This window comes from Pseudophryne corroboree, chromosome 8 (assembly GCF_028390025.1).
Source record: "Pseudophryne corroboree isolate aPseCor3 chromosome 8, aPseCor3.hap2, whole genome shotgun sequence".
Classification (NCBI taxonomy): Eukaryota; Metazoa; Chordata; class Amphibia; order Anura; family Myobatrachidae; genus Pseudophryne; species Pseudophryne corroboree.
The window spans coordinates 19,012,234-19,031,455 of record NC_086451.1 but is presented as its reverse complement, the minus strand read 5'-3'; the positions used below and the strand labels follow the sequence as shown (position 1 = coordinate 19,031,455).

At 49.1% G+C, this 19,222-nt stretch overlaps 1 protein-coding gene across 1 annotated transcript in view; it reads right to left on the bottom strand.

Moving 5' to 3' along the window:
• TRAF1 (TNF receptor associated factor 1) overlaps positions 1 to 19,222 on the bottom strand; it is a 40,936-nt gene that overhangs the window by 7,473 nt on the left and 14,241 nt on the right. Inside the window, exons 5-8 of the mRNA XM_063935986.1 lie at positions 16,444 to 16,515; positions 15,870 to 15,932; positions 7,305 to 7,730; positions 6,018 to 6,195 (exon numbers count right to left, since the gene is read on the bottom strand). Coding sequence (XP_063792056.1) covers positions 6,018 to 6,195; positions 7,305 to 7,730; positions 15,870 to 15,932; positions 16,444 to 16,515 — 739 coding nt within the window. The remainder of the gene's footprint in view (positions 1 to 6,017; positions 6,196 to 7,304; positions 7,731 to 15,869; positions 15,933 to 16,443; positions 16,516 to 19,222) is intronic.

The following is a 19,222-nucleotide window of genomic DNA, read 5'->3' as shown; positions in this document are numbered from 1 at the left end:
CACTCTCTATACCTCTAATATACCTCTAATACTGCCTCCTCTGCCTGCACTCTCTACACCTCTAATATACCTCTAATACTGCCTCCTCTGCCTGCACTCTTTGCACCTCTAATACTGCCTCTTCTGCGTGCACTCTGTATACCTCTAATACTACCTCATCTACCTGCACTCTCTACACCTCTAATACTGCCTCCTCTGCCTGCACTCTCTATACCTCTAATACTGCCTCCTCTGCCTGCACTCTCCACACCTCTAATACTACCTCCTCTGCCTGCACTCTCTACACCTCTACTACTGCCTCCTCCGTCTGCACTCTCTACACATTTAATACACCTCTAATACTGCCTCCTCTGCCTGCACTCTCTACACCACTAATACTGCCTCCTCTGCCTGCACTCTCTATACCTCTAATACACCTCTAATACTGCCTCGGCTGCCTGCACCCTACACCTCTAATACTGCCTCCTCTGCCTGCACTCTCTACACCTCTAATACACCTCTAATACTAACTCCTCTGCCTGCACTCTCTACACCTCTAATACCGCCTCCTCTGCCTGCACTCTCTATACCTCTAATATACCTCTAATACTGCCTCCTCTGCCTGCACTCTCTACACCTCTAATACCGCCTCCTCTGCCTGCACTCTCTACACCTCTAATACTGCCTCATCTGCCTGCACTCTCTACACCTCTAATACTACCTCATCTGCCTGCACTCTCTACACCTCTAATACTGCCTCCGCTGCCTGCACTCTCTACACCTCTAATACTGCCTCCTCTGCCTGTACACTCTACACCTCTAATACCGCCTCCTCTGCCTGCACTCTCTATACCTCTAATATACCTCTAATACTGCCTCCTCTGCCTGCACTCTCTACACCTCTAATACCGCCTCCTCTGCCTGCACTCTCTACACCTCTAATACTGCCTCTTCTGCGTGCACTCTGTATACCTCTAATACTACCTCATCTACCTGCACTCTCTACACCTCTAATACTGCCTCCGCTGCCTGCACTCTCTACACCTCTAATACTGCCTCCGCTGCCTGCACTCTCTACACCTCTAATACTGCCTCCGCTGCCTGCACTCTCTACACCTCTAATACTGCCTCATCTGCCTGCACTCTGTATACCTCTAATACTGCCTCCGCTGCCTGCACTCTCTACACCTCTAATACTGCCTCCTCTGCCTGCACTCTCTACACCTCTAATACTGCCTCCGCTGCCTGCACTCTCTACACCTCTAATACTGCCTCCTCTGCCTGCCCTCTCGCCTGCACTCTGTATACCTCTAATACTGCCTCCTCTGCCTGCACTCTCTATACCTCTAATACTGCCTCCTCTGCCTGCACTCTCTACACCTCTACTACTGCCTCCTCCGTTTGCACTCTCTACACCTTTAATACACCTCTAATACTGCCTCCTCTGCCTGCACTCTCTACACCTTTAATACACCTCTAATACTGCCTCCGCTGCCTGCACTCTCTACACCTCTAATATTGCCTCCTCTGCCTGCACTCTCTACACCTCTAATACTGCCTCCTCTGCCTGCATTCTCAACACCTTTAATACACCTCTAATACTGCCTCCGCTGCCTGCACTCTCTACACCTCTAATACTGCCTCCGCTGCCTGCACTCTCTACACCTCTAATACTGCCTCCGCTGCCTGCACTCTCTACACCTCTAATACTGCCTCATCTGCCTGCACCTTGTATACCTCTAATACTGCCTCCGCTGCCTGCACTCTCTACACCTGTAATACTGCCTCCTCTGCCTGCACTCTCTATACCTCTAATATACCTCTAATACTGCCTCCTCTGCCTGCACTCTCTACACCTCTAATATACCTCTAATACCGCCTCCTCTGCCTGCACTCTCTACACCTCTAATACTGCCTCATCTGCCTGCACCTTGTATACCTCTAATACTGCCTCCGCTGCCTGTACTCTCTACACCTCTAATACCAACTCCTCTGCCTGCACTCTCTATACCTCTAATATACCTCTAATACTGCCTCCTCTGCCTGCACTCTCTACACCTCTAATATACCTCTAATACCGCCTCCTCTGCCTGCACTCTCTACACCTCTAATACTGCCTCATCTGCCTGCACTCTGTATACCTCTAATACTGCCTCCGCTGCCTGCACTCTCTACACCTCTAATACTGCCTCCGCTGCGTGCACTCTCTACACCTCTAATACTGCCTCCGCTGCCTGCACTCTCTACACCTCTAATACTGCCTCCGCTGCCTGCACTCTACACCTCTAATACTGCCTCCGCTGCCTGCACTCTCTACACCTCTAATACTGCCTCATCTGCCTGCACTCTGTATACCTCTAATACTGCCTGCGCTGCCTGCACTCTCTACACCTCTATAATACTCCCTAGTGTATCTGCACTCTCCATACCGCAATGGTACTCTGAACTCTCTCTGCAGCCTCAGTCCCACTATAGTACTCCCTTACTGTGTCTGCTCATCCATAACTTCTGTAGTATTTATTCTTTCCCTGTGCTCACTGTGAGGAGAAATCTCAAAACCATGAAAATGATAAATTTGTTTCACTTAGTGGATGACTCATTGTAATTATAGGATTTCAGGTAATTCTTTAGAACCATTAACGACTTAAATGAAACACCACAGAATCGGGCCGCGCTCCAATCCCACACTGCAGACAAAATAGTCCTAACTGCATTTTTTGGTAATACATGGATTATATTCTGTAGCTGAACCGTTTCCCTCTAAATATTTAAAATAATAGAGATCGCATTTCAGAAAGGGAAATTAATAAAGGGCTTATTTCACTCTTCTATAAATCTATCAAATAATTTCCAAAATATATAAGCGGTGACGTGAGAATAATATTATTCTTCTTTTATTCCAAATTGGCTTTGGAGTAAATTCCTCGGTGATGGTCCTCCGGCCAGGAGTGTTCCGATCCCGAGATCCATCAGACCATCAGATATGTATGAGAAGAGGAGGGGGCAGAGAACCGATTTTCAAAATGATTGCAATTTGTTATAGCTCCAAAACAATATCCAATTTACAGCTTAAATAGAAAAAGGTTTTCTCATAGCGGAATGAGCGGTCACCAGAATCGCCAAGGTCCGGTACAGCAGTTGGGTAACGGTCACTGCGTTTCGCCATACACTCCAGTGATAAAAAGAACTACGTAATGTCAGTGGATCACTATGTAATGAATCTATAGGGATTTCAAAATTAATTTCCATTCGTCCGCCAACAGTAATTCAATATTTATAAGTTAAAAATGTATGTGTAAGGGATCTATTTTAGGGATGTAGATAACATCTGAAGGACGGGATCCCGGCTGTCTAAATACCGACGCCGGAAGCCCAAAGGACACCCTAAGCCCGGCGTCTAAATCCCGTCGGAGGCGAGGGTCCCAGCATCAAAATACAGACAGCCAGAATTCTGATTGTTCTTCCAGTAGGACGCACTCGCGTCCTGCCGTGAGGGGGAATGGGGAAGGGGGGGGGGGGGGGTAGGTTAGGTTTAGGCATTAGAAGGGGAGTCAGGTGCAGGGACGGGAAGTGGATGGTTAGGTACCGGGGAGGGAGGGTTAGGTTTAGGCACTTTAAAGGGGAGGTTAAGGTTAGGCACCAAGCGGGGAGGGCTAGCTTTAGCCAGTGGGGAAGTGAGGGTTGGAGTTAGGCACCACCGGGGAGGGTTAGGTTTAGCCAGTGGGGAAGGGAGGGTTAGGGTTAGGCACCAACGGGGAGGGTTAGGTTTAGCCAGCGGGGAAGGGAGGGTTAGGGTTAGGCACCAAGCAGGGAGGGCTAGCTTTAGCCAGTGGGGAAGGGAGGCTTAGGGTTAGGCACCAAGCGGGGAGGGCTAGCTTTAGCCAGTGGGGAAGGGAGGGTTAGGGCTAGGCACCACCGGGGAGGGTTAGGTTTAGCCAGCGGGGAAGGGAGGGTTAGGGTTAGGCACCAACGGGGAGGTTAGGTTTAGCCAGCGAGGAAGGGAGGGTTAGGGTTAGGCACCAACGAGGAGGGTTAGGTTTAGCCAGCGGGGAAGGGAGGGTTGTGGTTAGGCACCAACGGGGAATGTTAGGTATAGCCAGCAAGGAAGGGAGGGTTAGGGTTAGGCACCAACGGGGAGGGTTAGGTTTAGCCAGTGGGGAAGGGAGGGTTAGGCACCAAGCGGGAAGGTTTAGGTTTAGGCAGCGGAGAAGGGAGGGTTAGGGTTAGGCACCAAGAGGGGAGGGTTAGGTTTATGCAGTGGGGAGGGAGGGTTAGGGTTAGTCACCAACGGGGAGGGTTAGGTTTAGCCAGCGGGGAAGGGAGGGTTGTGGTTAGGCACCAATGGGGAGGGTTAGGTTTAGCCAGCGGGGAAGGGAGGGTTAGGGTTAGGCAACAAGCGGGGAGGGCTAGCTTTAGCCAGCGGGGAAGGGAGGGTTAGGGTTAGGCACCAACGGGGAGGGTTAGGTTTAGCCAGCAGGGAAGGGAGGGTTAGGGTTAGGCACCAACGGGGAGGGTTAGGTTTAGCCAGTGGGGAAGGAAGGGTTAGAGTTAGGTACCGGCCGGAAGGATTAGGGTTAGGTACCGACAAGGGAGGATTAGGTTTAGGCACCCACAAGGGAGGGTTAGGGTAGGGGGCAGGGGAAGGTTAGGGTACTTTCTGCTGCGATGGGGGGGTTAGGTTTAGGCATTAGAAGGGGGGTTAGGGTGCAGGGACGGGAAGGGGATAGTTAGGTACTGGGGAGGGAGGGTTAGGTTTAGGCACTTTGAAGGAGAGGTTAGGATTAGGCACCAAGCGGGGAGGGTTAAGTTTAGGCAGCAGGGAAGGGAGGGTTAGGGGTAGGCACCACCAGGGAGGGTTAGGTTTAGTCAGCGGGGAAGGGAGGGTTGAAGTTAGGCAACGGCCGTAAGGATTAAGGTTAGGTACCCACAAGGGAGGATTAGGTTTAGGCACACACAAGGGAGGGTTAGGGTAGGGGACAGGGGAAGGTTATGGTACTTTCCAGGCAGCTTTTGGGATTCCGATGGTCTGGATGCCACTGTTGGTATTCTGACTGCCGGCATCCTGTCCTTCAGGATATCATACTGATATATCATATCGTAGCCAAAAAGCTTTAACTCAGGATTTGGAGCTCCTGCCTATTTACCAAAGGCCTCCTTCCTGGTGTTGGATATCGCCGGCTATTGCAAATGGTACAGTCTAGACTGGGGAGACTTCTGCGATGCTTCTCCATGCATGGTGAAGCCTATTTACCATGGTGGCATTAGCACCGCCACTGTCCTCCAGTCGGTGATGCCCTCTTATGATGGGAAGTTGCCCCAGTGACCTTGTAGAATATTTTACACGTTGACTAGTGCTGGAAATTCTTGTTTAGTGGGTCATAAGAAATAAACAGCATTTCATTAGGTCATCACGAAGAGTAATATATGAAATCCATTTTAAAATATTTAAATAAATAATGTATTTTCAGGTTATTAATATATTTATTCTATTCAATTTAAGCTTGTCAACCAACAAGATTGTTGTGTGACAGTATTCAGATTCTGTACATTAACTTGCATAGGGACCCATTGATAAAGAACGTAGTTCTGAAACGCGTTTCGCATTTTCTTGCTACGTCACTGGAACGTACGGTGAAGTGCACACTGACAAGCACTAAATTTTGTTGCCATACCATGGGGATTCTGATTATCGCAACTATTTCCGTGATTGTTGTAACCTTATTTCTACCTGATCTGTAAGTCAGATATTGTTTTGGATGTGTAATGAATTGTAGTTATTTTTTTCTCTCTCTTCTCCTCTTGTGATAATATTTAATGTTTCCGTATACAGGAAAATGATGACGTTATATCAATGGGTCCTAGTAAACTATCATGAATTATGCTCCAGTGTGTAACATGAATGGCTGCACTTAGTATGGATGATGAATGCATTTTGAGGGATAGGTCCCAGCCAATGGCTGTACACAGTAGTTATCATAAACATTTACAGCTCAATGAAGTTGATTTCCTCTGGAATATGTAAATGCGGATGTTTGTACCTGGAGAATAGTGGCTGATGGCTTTTCCTGTGATTGCATCATGGCATTTCTGCTTCAGGTCACAGATTTTCCATAAGAATATCCCATCGAAAGAAGTTTGCTCCAATGTGGTGAAACGCGTATATAACTCATTCAATGCAATGTCCTTCCTAGTCAAAGTACGATTCAAGTTGGCAATCTGGGAAAGAAAATGAGCAAGGTTTTCATTAGGTTGCAAATCAGGGATCATTCATTTCCTGACGTCTGGAAAGGTGACCTGCTACTGATAACTAATATTACCCGTGCAGTCTCATGGGGCAATTCAATTCTTAGTGATGTGTGCAGAGTGTTTATGGAACGGTTAACCAATGATCCCCCATGTCGGCGCCCAGGAAAATGAGTAAAGATTACCTACTGCATTAAACAGCGATGGGAATTGTATATACCTCTTAGGGACAGGTGGGGTGAGAACTGACTGTCTCAGTTGGTATTCTCTACTGTATTCTCCCCTTGGAGATAATGGGGTCTATTCATGAAGCAGTCAAAAAGTGGAGTAGTGACTCAGTGAAAAAAGTTGCCCTTGGCAACCAGTGTTGAAATAACATTTATCAAGTGCATTCTATAAAAGCATACGTAGCAGCTGATTAGTTACCACTGGCTCACTTCTCCACTCTTTTCACTGCTTCATGAATAGAAACCAGTGTTATAACCGCTGTAAAAAATATCCCTTCTGTTGCTCCTTCAGTTAGTGAAGAATAAGAGGAGGAAGTTCACAATCTCGGGCCAGGGTGGCTTTCTCAGGTGGGATCAGGCTGTTGGGTGTCACCCAGTGTTAACACTAGTGAAAAGTTTCACCACTTGATAAATAGTATATTTTCACACACACCCCCACCAGGCGAATGGAGATGGCGAAAGATGACGCAAATGGGTCTAGCATTGATTACAGGCGTGCAATCACCTTCCATAGCCCCTTTCGTAGATGGGATGATACAGTAATCGTCCCTTTCCGCAACAGGCCTCTACTCAATACGTAGTTCCAAGATCAATTTACTATTTTTATTGTTGTGGGTACGCGTACGCGCCGTACAAATTCCTGTGTTTTACCCCAAGGCCTACATCAAGTGGCTTGAGATCGGCGGTGGAAGGGCTTTGTATAGACGGGCGAGCGTCATAAGACGCATTCACAGTTGCGGCTCCGTACGGCCCAGGATCAGACCCTCTGTGTATATGTGTGAATATTCCATAGCGCTGATAGTAGTACAGGAACCGAGACCCTTGGCTGGCGTCGGATCAGCGTGCGTGCCTTACCTTCTGCTCACAGGCCTTCACTTTCATCTCCTCCTCCTTCCTCTGCTCCAGGACGGTAGCTAATTTGGCACTGGAGCTGTCAATCTCCCTATTCAGCACAGCGATGATATTTTCGAAGACTTGTGTCCGGGCCTCCAGGACAGATAATCTACTGATCAGATCTGGCATCAGGGACCATCCATTTTGGTGGCCACCACAGTCCACATCTATAGTCCCATTCACAAGACTTGTCTCCCCATTCTGCATTTCTGAAAAGACTTTCTGGGCCCCCCTGGCTGCGGATTCTGATAGGTTGTTGTGTAGTCCATTCTCCCTGCCCCCGCCATCTGTCAGACTGGTTTTTATTTGCATTAAAACAGGAATAACCAGCTCTAAGTGAGCAGCTGCCGAGGATTTCTCGTGTTCCTTCACCTTTTCTCTGCTGCCCTAAAAGATGAAGTTCATCAGTGATATGTTATTTATTACACAGAGTTACTGGCATTAACTGATATAGGCCCTCATTCCGAGTTGTTCGCTCGCTAGCTGCTTTTAGCAGCTTTGCACACGCTAAGCCGCCGCCTACTGGGAGTGAATCTTAGCTTTGCAGAATAGCGAACGAAAGATTCGCAGAATTGCGAATAGAATAGCAATCAGAAATTTCTTAGCAGTTTCTGAGTAGCTCGACACTTACTCTGCCACTGCGATCAGTTCAGTCCTTTTCGTTCCTGGTTTGACGTCACAAACACACCCAGCGTTCGCCCAGACACTCCCCCGTTTCTCCAGCCACTCCCGCGTTTTTCCCGAAAACGCCAGCGTTTTTTCACACACTCCCATAAAACGGCCAGTTTCCGCCCAGAAACACCCACTTCCTGTCAATCACACTCCGATCACCAGAACAAAGAAAAATCTTCGCTAAGTCGTGAGTAAAATACCAAACTTCTTTGCAAATTTACTTGGCGCAGCCGCGGTGCGAACATTGCGCATGCGCAGTTTGCGGAAAATCGCTGCGATGCGAAGAAAATTAACGAGCGAACAACTCGGAATGAGGGCCATAGCTTTTATATCTGCCTGTTTCCGGCTATGAGATGTGTTAGTGATGCAGCACAGAGTGTATCAGGAGATGAGTGATGTGTCAGTGAGGACAGGGCTGCATGTGACAGGGGCAGTGACATGATGTGAGGAGGGGAATGGAGGCAGCAGGAAGCCACAGACTGAGAGTTATATAGTGGGAGGAGCAGGGTCCCCAGCAGCACAGAGTATATCAGGAGATGAGTGATGTGTCAGTGAGGACAGGGCTGCATGTGACAGGGGCAGTGACATGATGTGAGGAGGGGAATGGAGGCAGCAGGAAGCCACAGACTGAGCGTTATATAGTGGGAGGAGCAGGGTCCCCAGCAGCACAGAGTATATCAGGAGATGAGTGATGTGTCAGTGAGGACAGGGCTGCATGTGACAGGGGCAGTGACATGATGTGAGGAGGGGGATGGAGGCAGCAGGAAGCCACAGACTGAGAGTTATATAGTGGGAGGAGCAGGGTCCCCAGCAGCACAGAGTATATCAGGAGATGAGTGATGTGTCAGTGAGGACAGGGCTGCATGTGACTGGGGCAGTGACATGATGTGAGGAGGGGAATGGAGGCAGCAGGAAGCCACAGACTGAGAGTTATATAGTGCGAGGAGCAGGGTCCCCAGCAGCACAGAGTATATCAGGAGATGAGTGATGTGTCAGTGAGGACAGGGCTGCATGTGACAGGGGCAGTGACATGATGTGAGGAGAGGAATGGAGGCAGCAGGAAGCCACAGACTGAGAGTTTTATAGTGGGAGGAGCAGGGTCCCCAGCAGCACAGAGTATATCAGGAGATGAGTGATGTGTCAGTGAGGACAGGGCTGCATGTGACAGGGGCAGTGACATAATGTGAGGAGGGGAATAGAGGCAGCAGGAAGCCACAGACTGAGAGTTATATAGTGGGAGGAGCAGGGTCCCCAGCAGCACAGAGTATAGCAGGAGATGAGTGATGTGTCAGTGAGGACAGGGCGGCATGTGACAGGGGCAGTGACATGATGTGAGGAGGGGAATGGAGGCAGCAGGAAGCCACAGACTGAGAGTTATGTAGTGGTAGGAGCAGAGTCCCCAGCAGCACAGAGTATATCAGGAGATGAGTGATGTGTCAGTGAGGACAGGGCTGCATGTGACAGGGGCAGTGACATGATGTGAGGAGGGGAATAGAGGCAGCAGGAAGCCACAGACTGAGAGTTATATAGTGGGAGGAGCAGGGTCCCCAGCAGCACAGAGTATAGCAGGAGATGAGTGATGTGTCAGTGAGGACAGGGCGGCATGTGACAGGGGCAGTGACATGATGTGAGGAGGGGAATAGAGGCAGCAGGAAGCCACAGACTGAGAGTTATGTAGTGGTAGGAGCAGAGTCCCCAGCAGCACAGAGTATATCAGGAGATGAGTGATGTGTCAGTGAGGACAGGGCTGCATGTGACAGGGGCAGTGACATGATGTGAGGAGGGGGATGGAGGCAGCAGGAAGCCACAGACTGAGAGTTATATAGTGGGAGGAGCAGGGTCCCCAGCAGCACAGAGTATATCAGGAGATGAGTGATGTGTCAGTGAGGACAGGGCTGCATGTGACTGGGGCAGTGACATGATGTGAGGAGGGGAATGGAGGCAGCAGGAAGCCACAGACTGAGAGTTATATAGTGCGAGGAGCAGGGTCCCCAGCAGCACAGAGTATATCAGGAGATGAGTGATGTGTCAGTGAGGACAGGGCTGCATGTGACAGGGGCAGTGACATGATGTGAGGAGAGGAATGGAGGCAGCAGGAAGCCACAGACTGAGAGTTTTATAGTGGGAGGAGCAGGGTCCCCAGCAGCACAGAGTATATCAGGAGATGAGTGATGTGTCAGTGAGGACAGGGCTGCATGTGACAGGGGCAGTGACATAATGTGAGGAGGGGAATAGAGGCAGCAGGAAGCCACAGACTGAGAGTTATATAGTGGGAGGAGCAGGGTCCCCAGCAGCACAGAGTATAGCAGGAGATGAGTGATGTGTCAGTGAGGACAGGGCGGCATGTGACAGGGGCAGTGACATGATGTGAGGAGGGGAATGGAGGCAGCAGGAAGCCACAGACTGAGAGTTATGTAGTGGTAGGAGCAGAGTCCCCAGCAGCACAGAGTATATCAGGAGATGAGTGATGTGTCAGTGAGGACAGGGCTGCATGTGACAGGGGCAGTGACATGATGTGAGGAGGGGAATAGAGGCAGCAGGAAGCCACAGACTGAGAGTTATATAGTGGGAGGAGCAGGGTCCCCAGCAGCACAGAGTATAGCAGGAGATGAGTGATGTGTCAGTGAGGACAGGGCGGCATGTGACAGGGGCAGTGACATGATGTGAGGAGGGGAATAGAGGCAGCAGGAAGCCACAGACTGAGAGTTATGTAGTGGTAGGAGCAGAGTCCCCAGCAGCACAGAGTATATCAGGAGATGAGTGATGTGTCAGTGAGGACAGGGCGGCATGTGACAGGGGCAGTGACATGATGTGAGGAGGGGAATGGAGGCAGCAGGAAGCCAGAGACTGAGAGTTATATAGTGAGAGGAGCAGGGTCCCCAGCAGCACAGAGTATATCAGGAGATGAGTGATGTGTCAGTGAGGACAGGGCTATATGTGACAGGGGCAGTGACAGGATGTGAGGAGGGGAGTGGAGGTAGCAGGAAGCCACAGACTGAGAGTTATATAGTGGGAGGAGCAGGATCTCCAGCGGCACAGAGTATATCTGGAGATGAGTGATGTGTCAGTGAGGACAGGGCTGCATGTGACAGGGGCAGTGACATGATGTGAAGAGGGGAATGGAGGCAGCAGGAAGCCACAGACTGAGAGTTATATAGTGGGAGGGGCAGGAGCCACAGCAGCACAGAGTATATCAGGAGATGAGTGATGTGTCAGTGAGGACAGGGCTGCATGTGACAGGGGCAGTGACATGATGTGAGGAGGGCAATGGGGGCAGCAGGAAGTCACAGACTGAGAGTTATATAGTGGGAGGAGCAGGGTCCCCAGCAGCACAGAGTATAGCAGGAGATGAGTGATGTGTCAGTGAGGACAGGGCTGCATGTGACAAGGGCAGTGACATGATGTGAGGAGGGGAATGGAGGCAGCAGGAAGCCACAGACTGAGAGTTATATAGTGGGAGGAGCAGGGTCCCCAGCAGCACAGAGTATATCAGGAGATGAGTGATGTGTCAGTGAGGACAGGGCTGCATGTGACAGGGGCAGTGACAGGATGTGAGGAGGGGAATGGAGGCAGCATGAAGCCACAGACTGAGAGTTATATAGTGGGAGGGGCAGGAGCCACAGCAGCACAGAGTATATCAGGAGATGAGTGATGTGTCAGTGAGGACAGGGCTGCATGTGACAGGGGCAGTGACATGATGTGAGGAGGGGAATGGAGGCAGCAGGAAGTCACAGACTGAGAGTTATATAGTGGGAGGAGCAGGGTCACCAGCAGCACAGAGTATATCAGAAGATGAGTGATGTGTCAGTGAGGACAGGGCTGCATGTGACAGGGGCGGTGACATGATGTGAGGAGGGGAATGGAGGCAGCATGAAGCCACAGACTGAGAGGTATATAGAGGAAGGAGCAGGGTCCCCAGCAGCACAGAGTATAGCAGGAGATGAGTGATGTGTCAGTGAGGACAGGGCGGCATGTGACAGGGGCAGTGACATGATGTGAGGAGGGGAATAGAGGCAGCAGGAAGCCACAGACTGAGAGTTATGTAGTGGTAGGAGCAGAGTCCCCAGCAGCACAGAGTATATCAGGAGATGAGTGATGTGTCAGTGAGGACAGGGCGGCATGTGACAGGGGCAGTGACATGATGTGAGGAGGGGAATGGAGGCAGCAGGAAGCCAGAGACTGAGAGTTATATAGTGAGAGGAGCAGGGTCCCCAGCAGCACAGAGTATATCAGGAGATGAGTGATGTGTCAGTGAGGACAGGGCTATATGTGACAGGGGCAGTGACAGGATGTGAGGAGGGGAGTGGAGGTAGCAGGAAGCCACAGACTGAGAGTTATATAGTGGGAGGAGCAGGATCTCCAGCGGCACAGAGTATATCAGGAGATGAGTGATGTGTCAGTGAGGACAGGGCTGCATGTGACAGGGGCAGTGACATGATGTGAAGAGGGGAATGGAGGCAGCAGGAAGCCACAGACTGAGAGTTATATAGTGGGAGGGGCAGGAGCCACAGCAGCACAGAGTATATCAGGAGATGAGTGATGTGTCAGTGAGGACAGGGCTGCATGTGACAGGGGCAGTGACATGATGTGAGGAGGGCAATGGGGGCAGCAGGAAGTCACAGACTGAGAGTTATATAGTGGGAGGAGCAGGGTCCCCAGCAGCACAGAGTATAGCAGGAGATGAGTGATGTGTCAGTGAGGACAGGGCTGCATGTGACAAGGGCAGTGACATGATGTGAGGAGGGGAATGGAGGCAGCAGGAAGCCACAGACTGAGAGTTATATAGTGGGAGGAGCAGGGTCCCCAGCAGCACAGAGTATATCAGGAGATGAGTGATGTGTCAGTGAGGACAGGGCTGCATGTGACAGGGGCAGTGACAGGATGTGAGGAGGGGAATGGAGGCAGCATGAAGCCACAGACTGAGAGTTATATAGTGGGAGGGGCAGGAGCCACAGCAGCACAGAGTATATCAGGAGATGAGTGATGTGTCAGTGAGGACAGGGCTGCATGTGACAGGGGCAGTGACATGATGTGAGGAGGGGAATGGAGGCAGCAGGAAGTCACAGACTGAGAGTTATATAGTGGGAGGAGCAGGGTCACCAGCAGCACAGAGTATATCAGAAGCTGAGTGATGTGTCAGTGAGGACAGGGCTGCATGTGACAGGGGCGGTGACATGATGTGAGGAGGGGAATGGAGGCAGCATGAAGCCACAGACTGAGAGGTATATAGTGGAAGGAGCAGGGTCCCCAGCAGGACAGAGTATATCAGGAGATAAGTGATGTGTCAGTGAGGACAGGGCTGCATGTGACAGGGGCGGTGACATGATGTGAGGAGGGGAATGAAGGCAGCAGGAAGCCACAGACTGAGAGTTATATAGTGGGAGGAGCAGGGTCCCCAGCAGCACAGAGTATATCAGGAGATGAGTGATGTGTCAGTGAGGACAGGGCTGCATGTGACAGGGGCAGTGACATGATGTGAGGAGGGGAATGGAGGCAGCAGGAAGCCACAGACTGAGAGTTATATAGTGGGAGGGGCAGGAGCCACAGCAGCACAGAGTATATCAGGAGATGAGTGGTGTGTCAGTGAGGACAGGGCTGCATGTGACAGGGGCAGTGACATGATGTGAGGAGGGGAACGGAGGCAGCAGGAAGTCACAGACTGAGAGTTATATAGTGGGAGGAGCAGGGTCACCAGCAGCACAGAGTATATCAGAAGATGAGTGATGTGTCAGTGAGGACAGGGCTGCATGTGACAGGGGCAGTGACATGATGTGAGGAGGGGAATGGAGGCAGCATGAAGCCACAGTCTGAGAGTTATATAGTGGGAGGAGCAGGGTCCCCAGCAGGACAGAGTATATCAGAAGATGAGTGATGTGTCAGTGAGGACAGGGCTGCATGTGACAGGGGCAGTGACATGATGTGAGAAGGGGAATAGAGGCAGCAGGAAGCCACAGACTGAGAGTTATATAGTGGGAGGAGCAGGGTCCCCAGCAGCACAGAGTATATCAGGAGATGAGTGATGTGTCAGTGAGGACAGGGCTGCATGTGACTGGGGCAGTGACATGATGTGAGGAGAGGAATGGAGGCAGCAGGACGCCACAGACTGAGAGTTATATAGTGGGAGGAGCAGGGTCCCCAGCAGCACAGAGTATATCAGGAGATGAGTGATGTGTCAGTGAGCACAGGGCTGCATGTGGCAGGGGCTGTGACATGATGTGAGGAGGGGAATGGAGGCAGCATGAAGCCACAGACTGAGAGGTATATAGTGGAAGGAGCAGGGTCCCCAGCAGGACAGAGTATATCAGGAGATGAGTGATGTGTCAGTGAGGACAGGGCTGCATGTGACAGGGGCGGTGACATGATGTGAGGAGGGGAATGAAGGCAGCAGGAAGCCACAGACTGAGAGTTATATAGTGGGAGGAGCAGGGTCCCCAGCAGCACAGAGTATATCAGGAGATGAGTGATGTGTCAGTGAGGACAGGGCTGCATGTGACAGGGGCAGTGACAGGATGTGAGGAGGGGAATGGAGGCAGCAGGAAGCCACAGACTGAGAGTTATATAGTAGGAGGGGCAGGAGCCACAGCAGCACAGAGTATATCAGGAGATGAGTGGTGTGTCAGTGAGGACAGGGCTGCATGTGACAGGGGCAGTGACATGATGTGAGGAGGGGAATGGAGGCAGCAGGAAGTCACAGACTGAGAGTTATTTAGTTGGAGGAGCAGGGTCACCAGCAGCACAGAGTATATCAGAAGATGAGTGATGTGTCAGTGAGGACAGGGCTGCATGTGACAGGGGCGGTGACATGATGTGAGGAGGGGAATGGAGGCAGCATGAAGCCACAGACTGAGAGGTATATAGTGGAAGGAGCAGGGTCCCCAGCAGGACAGAGTATATCAGGAGATGAGTGATGTGTCAGTGAGGACAGGGCTGCATGTGACAGGGGCGGTGACATGATGTGAGGAGGGGAATGAAGGCAGCAGGAAGTCACAGACTGAGAGTTATATAGTGGGAGGAGCAGGGTCCCCAGCAGCACAGAGTATATCAGGAGATGAGTGATGTGTCAGTGAGGACAGGGCTGCATGTGACAGGGGCAGTGACATGATGTGAGGAGGGGAATGGAGGCAGCAGGAAGCCACAGACTGATACCCCTTTCGCATCGCACAAATAACCCGGTATCAACACGGCATATTGCTGTGTCGACCTGGGTCAGTGTGCGATGTGAAAGGTCCTTGGTCGTTTTAGCGGGTCGCCTGACCCGGTAATTCAACCCGGTAAAAAAGAAGGGTTTTACCCGGGTTGATTACCGGGTCAGGTGCGGTGTGAATGGGAGCCGTGTCGATGCGACACGGTTCCCATTCACAGCATAGGGAGAGGCGGCGCAGGAGATGAGCTCATCTCCCAGCGCCGCCTCCACCCCCGCCCCTGCTGCTGCTGCTCCCTCCGCTGCTATGGCAACCGACCCGGTATATTGCCGGGTCGGAAAGCCAGCAGCGGAGCGCAAATGCCGGATCCCACCCGGTAAGTACACGTTTGTCTTACCGGGTAGGATCCGGCATTTGCGGTCTGAAAGAAGCATGAGAGTTATATAGTGGGAGGACAGCAGTATAGGGCAGTGATGGGAGGATCCGGATGAACTATGGGAAGATTTTGATAGGAATCCCTTTCTCTTAGAAACATCCATGTTCTTTGTTGGGGGAGCCATTCATAGAGGTGTAATATGCTCAGTGTTTCCTCTAATACATATATTATTCTGACTTGCGCTACAATCTCAGCCCCTTTTATGTTTAATGATACTTTTTATTTCTACATTAATAATACACATATTACGCCAAATTCATGAAATGTTACACTTACTTTAAAGTTGCAGCCAACCAGGGAAAAACGACACTTGCAGGAGGCATCGCCAGTGCTGTGATTCTGTAAGGATTCAAAATTGTATTTGTTACATTTGTTAATGACATTTTTTTTCTCCATTTAAGAAGAAACTACTAGTGATGTGGGTCAGATGTTTATCTAAATATGGCAGGCAGCAATCAGCAACCTTTGAGTTCTATTATGAAAGAACAGAATTGTGAGCAGAATAGTGAAATACATTGTAGACACTAAGTTACCCTTCAGACCTCTAGTCCCTGTATTTTCTAGGTATAATAGTCTGTGGATCCCTTTACATTTGATAAATCTCCCCCTTATCTCTTCACAGCTGAAGCGCAGTGAAAGTGAGGATGTTGTGGCTCTTACCTTCCTGGCCTTTGTGTTTTCATGTACTTATTATAACATAAAATTACAAATGATACAATTGTGATATATGGTCTTGGCTGGAAATTGGGATTGTCCAGTAAATCCAGGACTGTTGGAGGGTGCGCTGTATTCTGTCGCCGAGTCTCACAAATTCCAAAAATAATCTTTTTCTTTGCCGTTTAGTTATTACCTTCCCCTTGGCCGGGAGATCCGGTTTTCTGTGACTTTGATTCTCAGATGAACTTTTCTCACAATTGTGGTCCTGAAATTATATAAAATGTTAGCGACTAATGATGATAAGTCCCCAACAATTGTCCCGGCTCTTATCTGGGAGGCAATAACATCACCCACCGTCATCCGTCATATAGGGGATAATTCAGACCTAATTGTAGCAGCAAATTTGTTAGCAGTTGGGCAAAACCATGGCCCTCATTCCGAGTTGTTCGCTCGCAAGGCGATTTTAGCAGAGTTACACACGCTAAGCCGCCGCCTACTGGGAGTGAATCTTAGCTTCTTAAAATTGCGAACGATGTATTCGCAATATTGCGATTACAAACTACTTAGCAGTTTCAGAGTAGCTTCAGACTTACTCGGCATCTGCGATCAGTTCACTGCTTGTCGTTCCTGGTTTGACGTCATAAACACACCCAGCGTTCGCCCAGACACTCCTCCGTTTCTCCAGCCACTCCCGCGTTTTTTCCGGAAACGGTAGCGTTTTTATCCACACGCCCATAAAACGCCGTGTTTCCGCCAAGTAACACCCATTTCCTGTCAATCACACTACGATCGCCGGAGCGAAGAAAAAGCCGTGAGTAAAAAAACTATCTTCATAGCAAAATTACTTGGCGCAGTCGCAGTGCGAACATTGCGCATGCGTACTAAGCAGAAAAACGCTGCGATGCGAAGAAAATTACCGAGCGAACGACTCGGAATGAGGGCCCATGTGCACTGCAGGTGGGGCAGATATAACATGTGCAGAGAGAGTTAGGTCTGAATTACCCCCATAGTCAGAAATACTGTATGTAGAATTGTGTCCCATTCCCTCTTGTAAAATCTCCTGAGCCCCCTAAATCGTGATAACCCACTATTACAGCCGGAGTAGGGATTTGTACGATTAAGTGCTTAAAAACATAACATAGAACACATAAATACACAACACCCTGTACTATGTACCCCTGTGATGTCAGCGGACACCAATGTTTTCCACTGTTGGAGTCCCACCCGGAAATGATTTGAGTAATCTTCAGTGGTTGTGTTTTGCCCTCAGACAACTTTAAATTCTGCAGCTTTTACTGCATGCATTCCTTTTATCTCTTTGGATTCTTTCCTTGTTATCCACTGACATGGTCCAATCGGCAGAGTGCTTTCGACCGTCGATCGTTAACAACCATCAATGATTATTGGTTCCCATGGCAATGGGTTCATACTATCAAGTTAACCACCAATGCTACCATCGATGGTGACATACGATTCTTAACCCACCGATGGCCAGCCCTACTGTATTCCATGCAGAGAGGAGATTGTACTTTCCTTGGTGACGGTACAAGGAAATCAGCCGACTACGCCAAAAACACGTGGAAACCAGTAGATATGTGCAGAGGGAAATCCCCTTTATGTTGTGTACTCTCCTGTCTCACTTTCTAGCAGGAAGTTCTGCGCCAGCGTGCTGTACTGCAGGGGGTATGTGTTACTGTTCTGTCCCCTGGAAACTTCTAAACTTATACAAAGTTCTCAACATTTCCTCTGTGTGTTTCCCCCAGCAATGAATACACTAAATCACTTCCATTGTCAGTGGTATAAACCTTCGTTAAGTTTAATCTGTTTAATAAGTGTTATTTTCAGTGCAGAGAGTGTCTCCTGCCGATGTGGAACTACAGGTCCCAGCCATTGCAGATCATGCTGGCACTTTTAGTTCAGCAACAGCAAGAGAAGCACATGCTAACTACCCCAAGTCATTTTGTATATGTTAATCACATGCATACAGTATCAGTGGCGCACCCAGGGGGGGTTTCCGAGCACCCAGAAACCCCCCTCCACTAAAAAAAATTTTTTTTTTTTTTTTTTTTTTTTTTTTTTTTAGCTGCATGAGTATTATTAATGACTGTCTAGCGTCTTCTGCAGCCTGCTGTCTTCCTGGTGGCACTTGTAAGTGCAATAAAAGTTTACTTTATTTTAATTATAGTACATATATATCCATGTGCATACATATATACATATGTATATACATACAAACATACATATAAACACACACACACATACACATATGATATATATATATATACATGTGTATATATATGTGTACTGTATGTGTGTGTACATATATATATATATATATATATATGTATGCATGTTTAATATGCTATGTATATGTATGTGTGTGTGTATGTATATATATATATATATATATATATGTATATATATATATATATGTGTGTAGATATATGTATATATATATATATATATATATATGTATATGGAAAGGAAATAGGCGGCACTCTCGGACTTCTCGTAAAACAAAACTCGAGCTGACTCAAGGATTGTGTCTTAACGTTTCGGTTTTAATATAACCGTCTTCAGAAGTCACTTCTGAAGACGGTTATATTAAAACCGAAACGTTAAGACACAATCCTTGAGTCAGCTCGAGTTTTGTTTTACGAGAAGTCCGAGAGTGCCGCCTATTTCCTTTCCATATGCTTGTCCTTGTTTGGAAGGCACCCGGCAAGTTGATTGACGTTTCCAGCAGGAGTGCCGAATATCTACTCTTTCTATATATATATGTATATATATATATATATATAGAAAGAGTAGATATTCGGCACTCCTGCTGGAAACGTCAATCAACTTGCCGGGTGCCTTCCAAACAAGGACAAGCATATGGAAAGGAAATAGGCGGCACTCTCGGACTTCTCGTAAAACAAAACTCGAGCTGACTCAAGGATTGTGTCTTAACGTTTCGGTTTTAATATAAC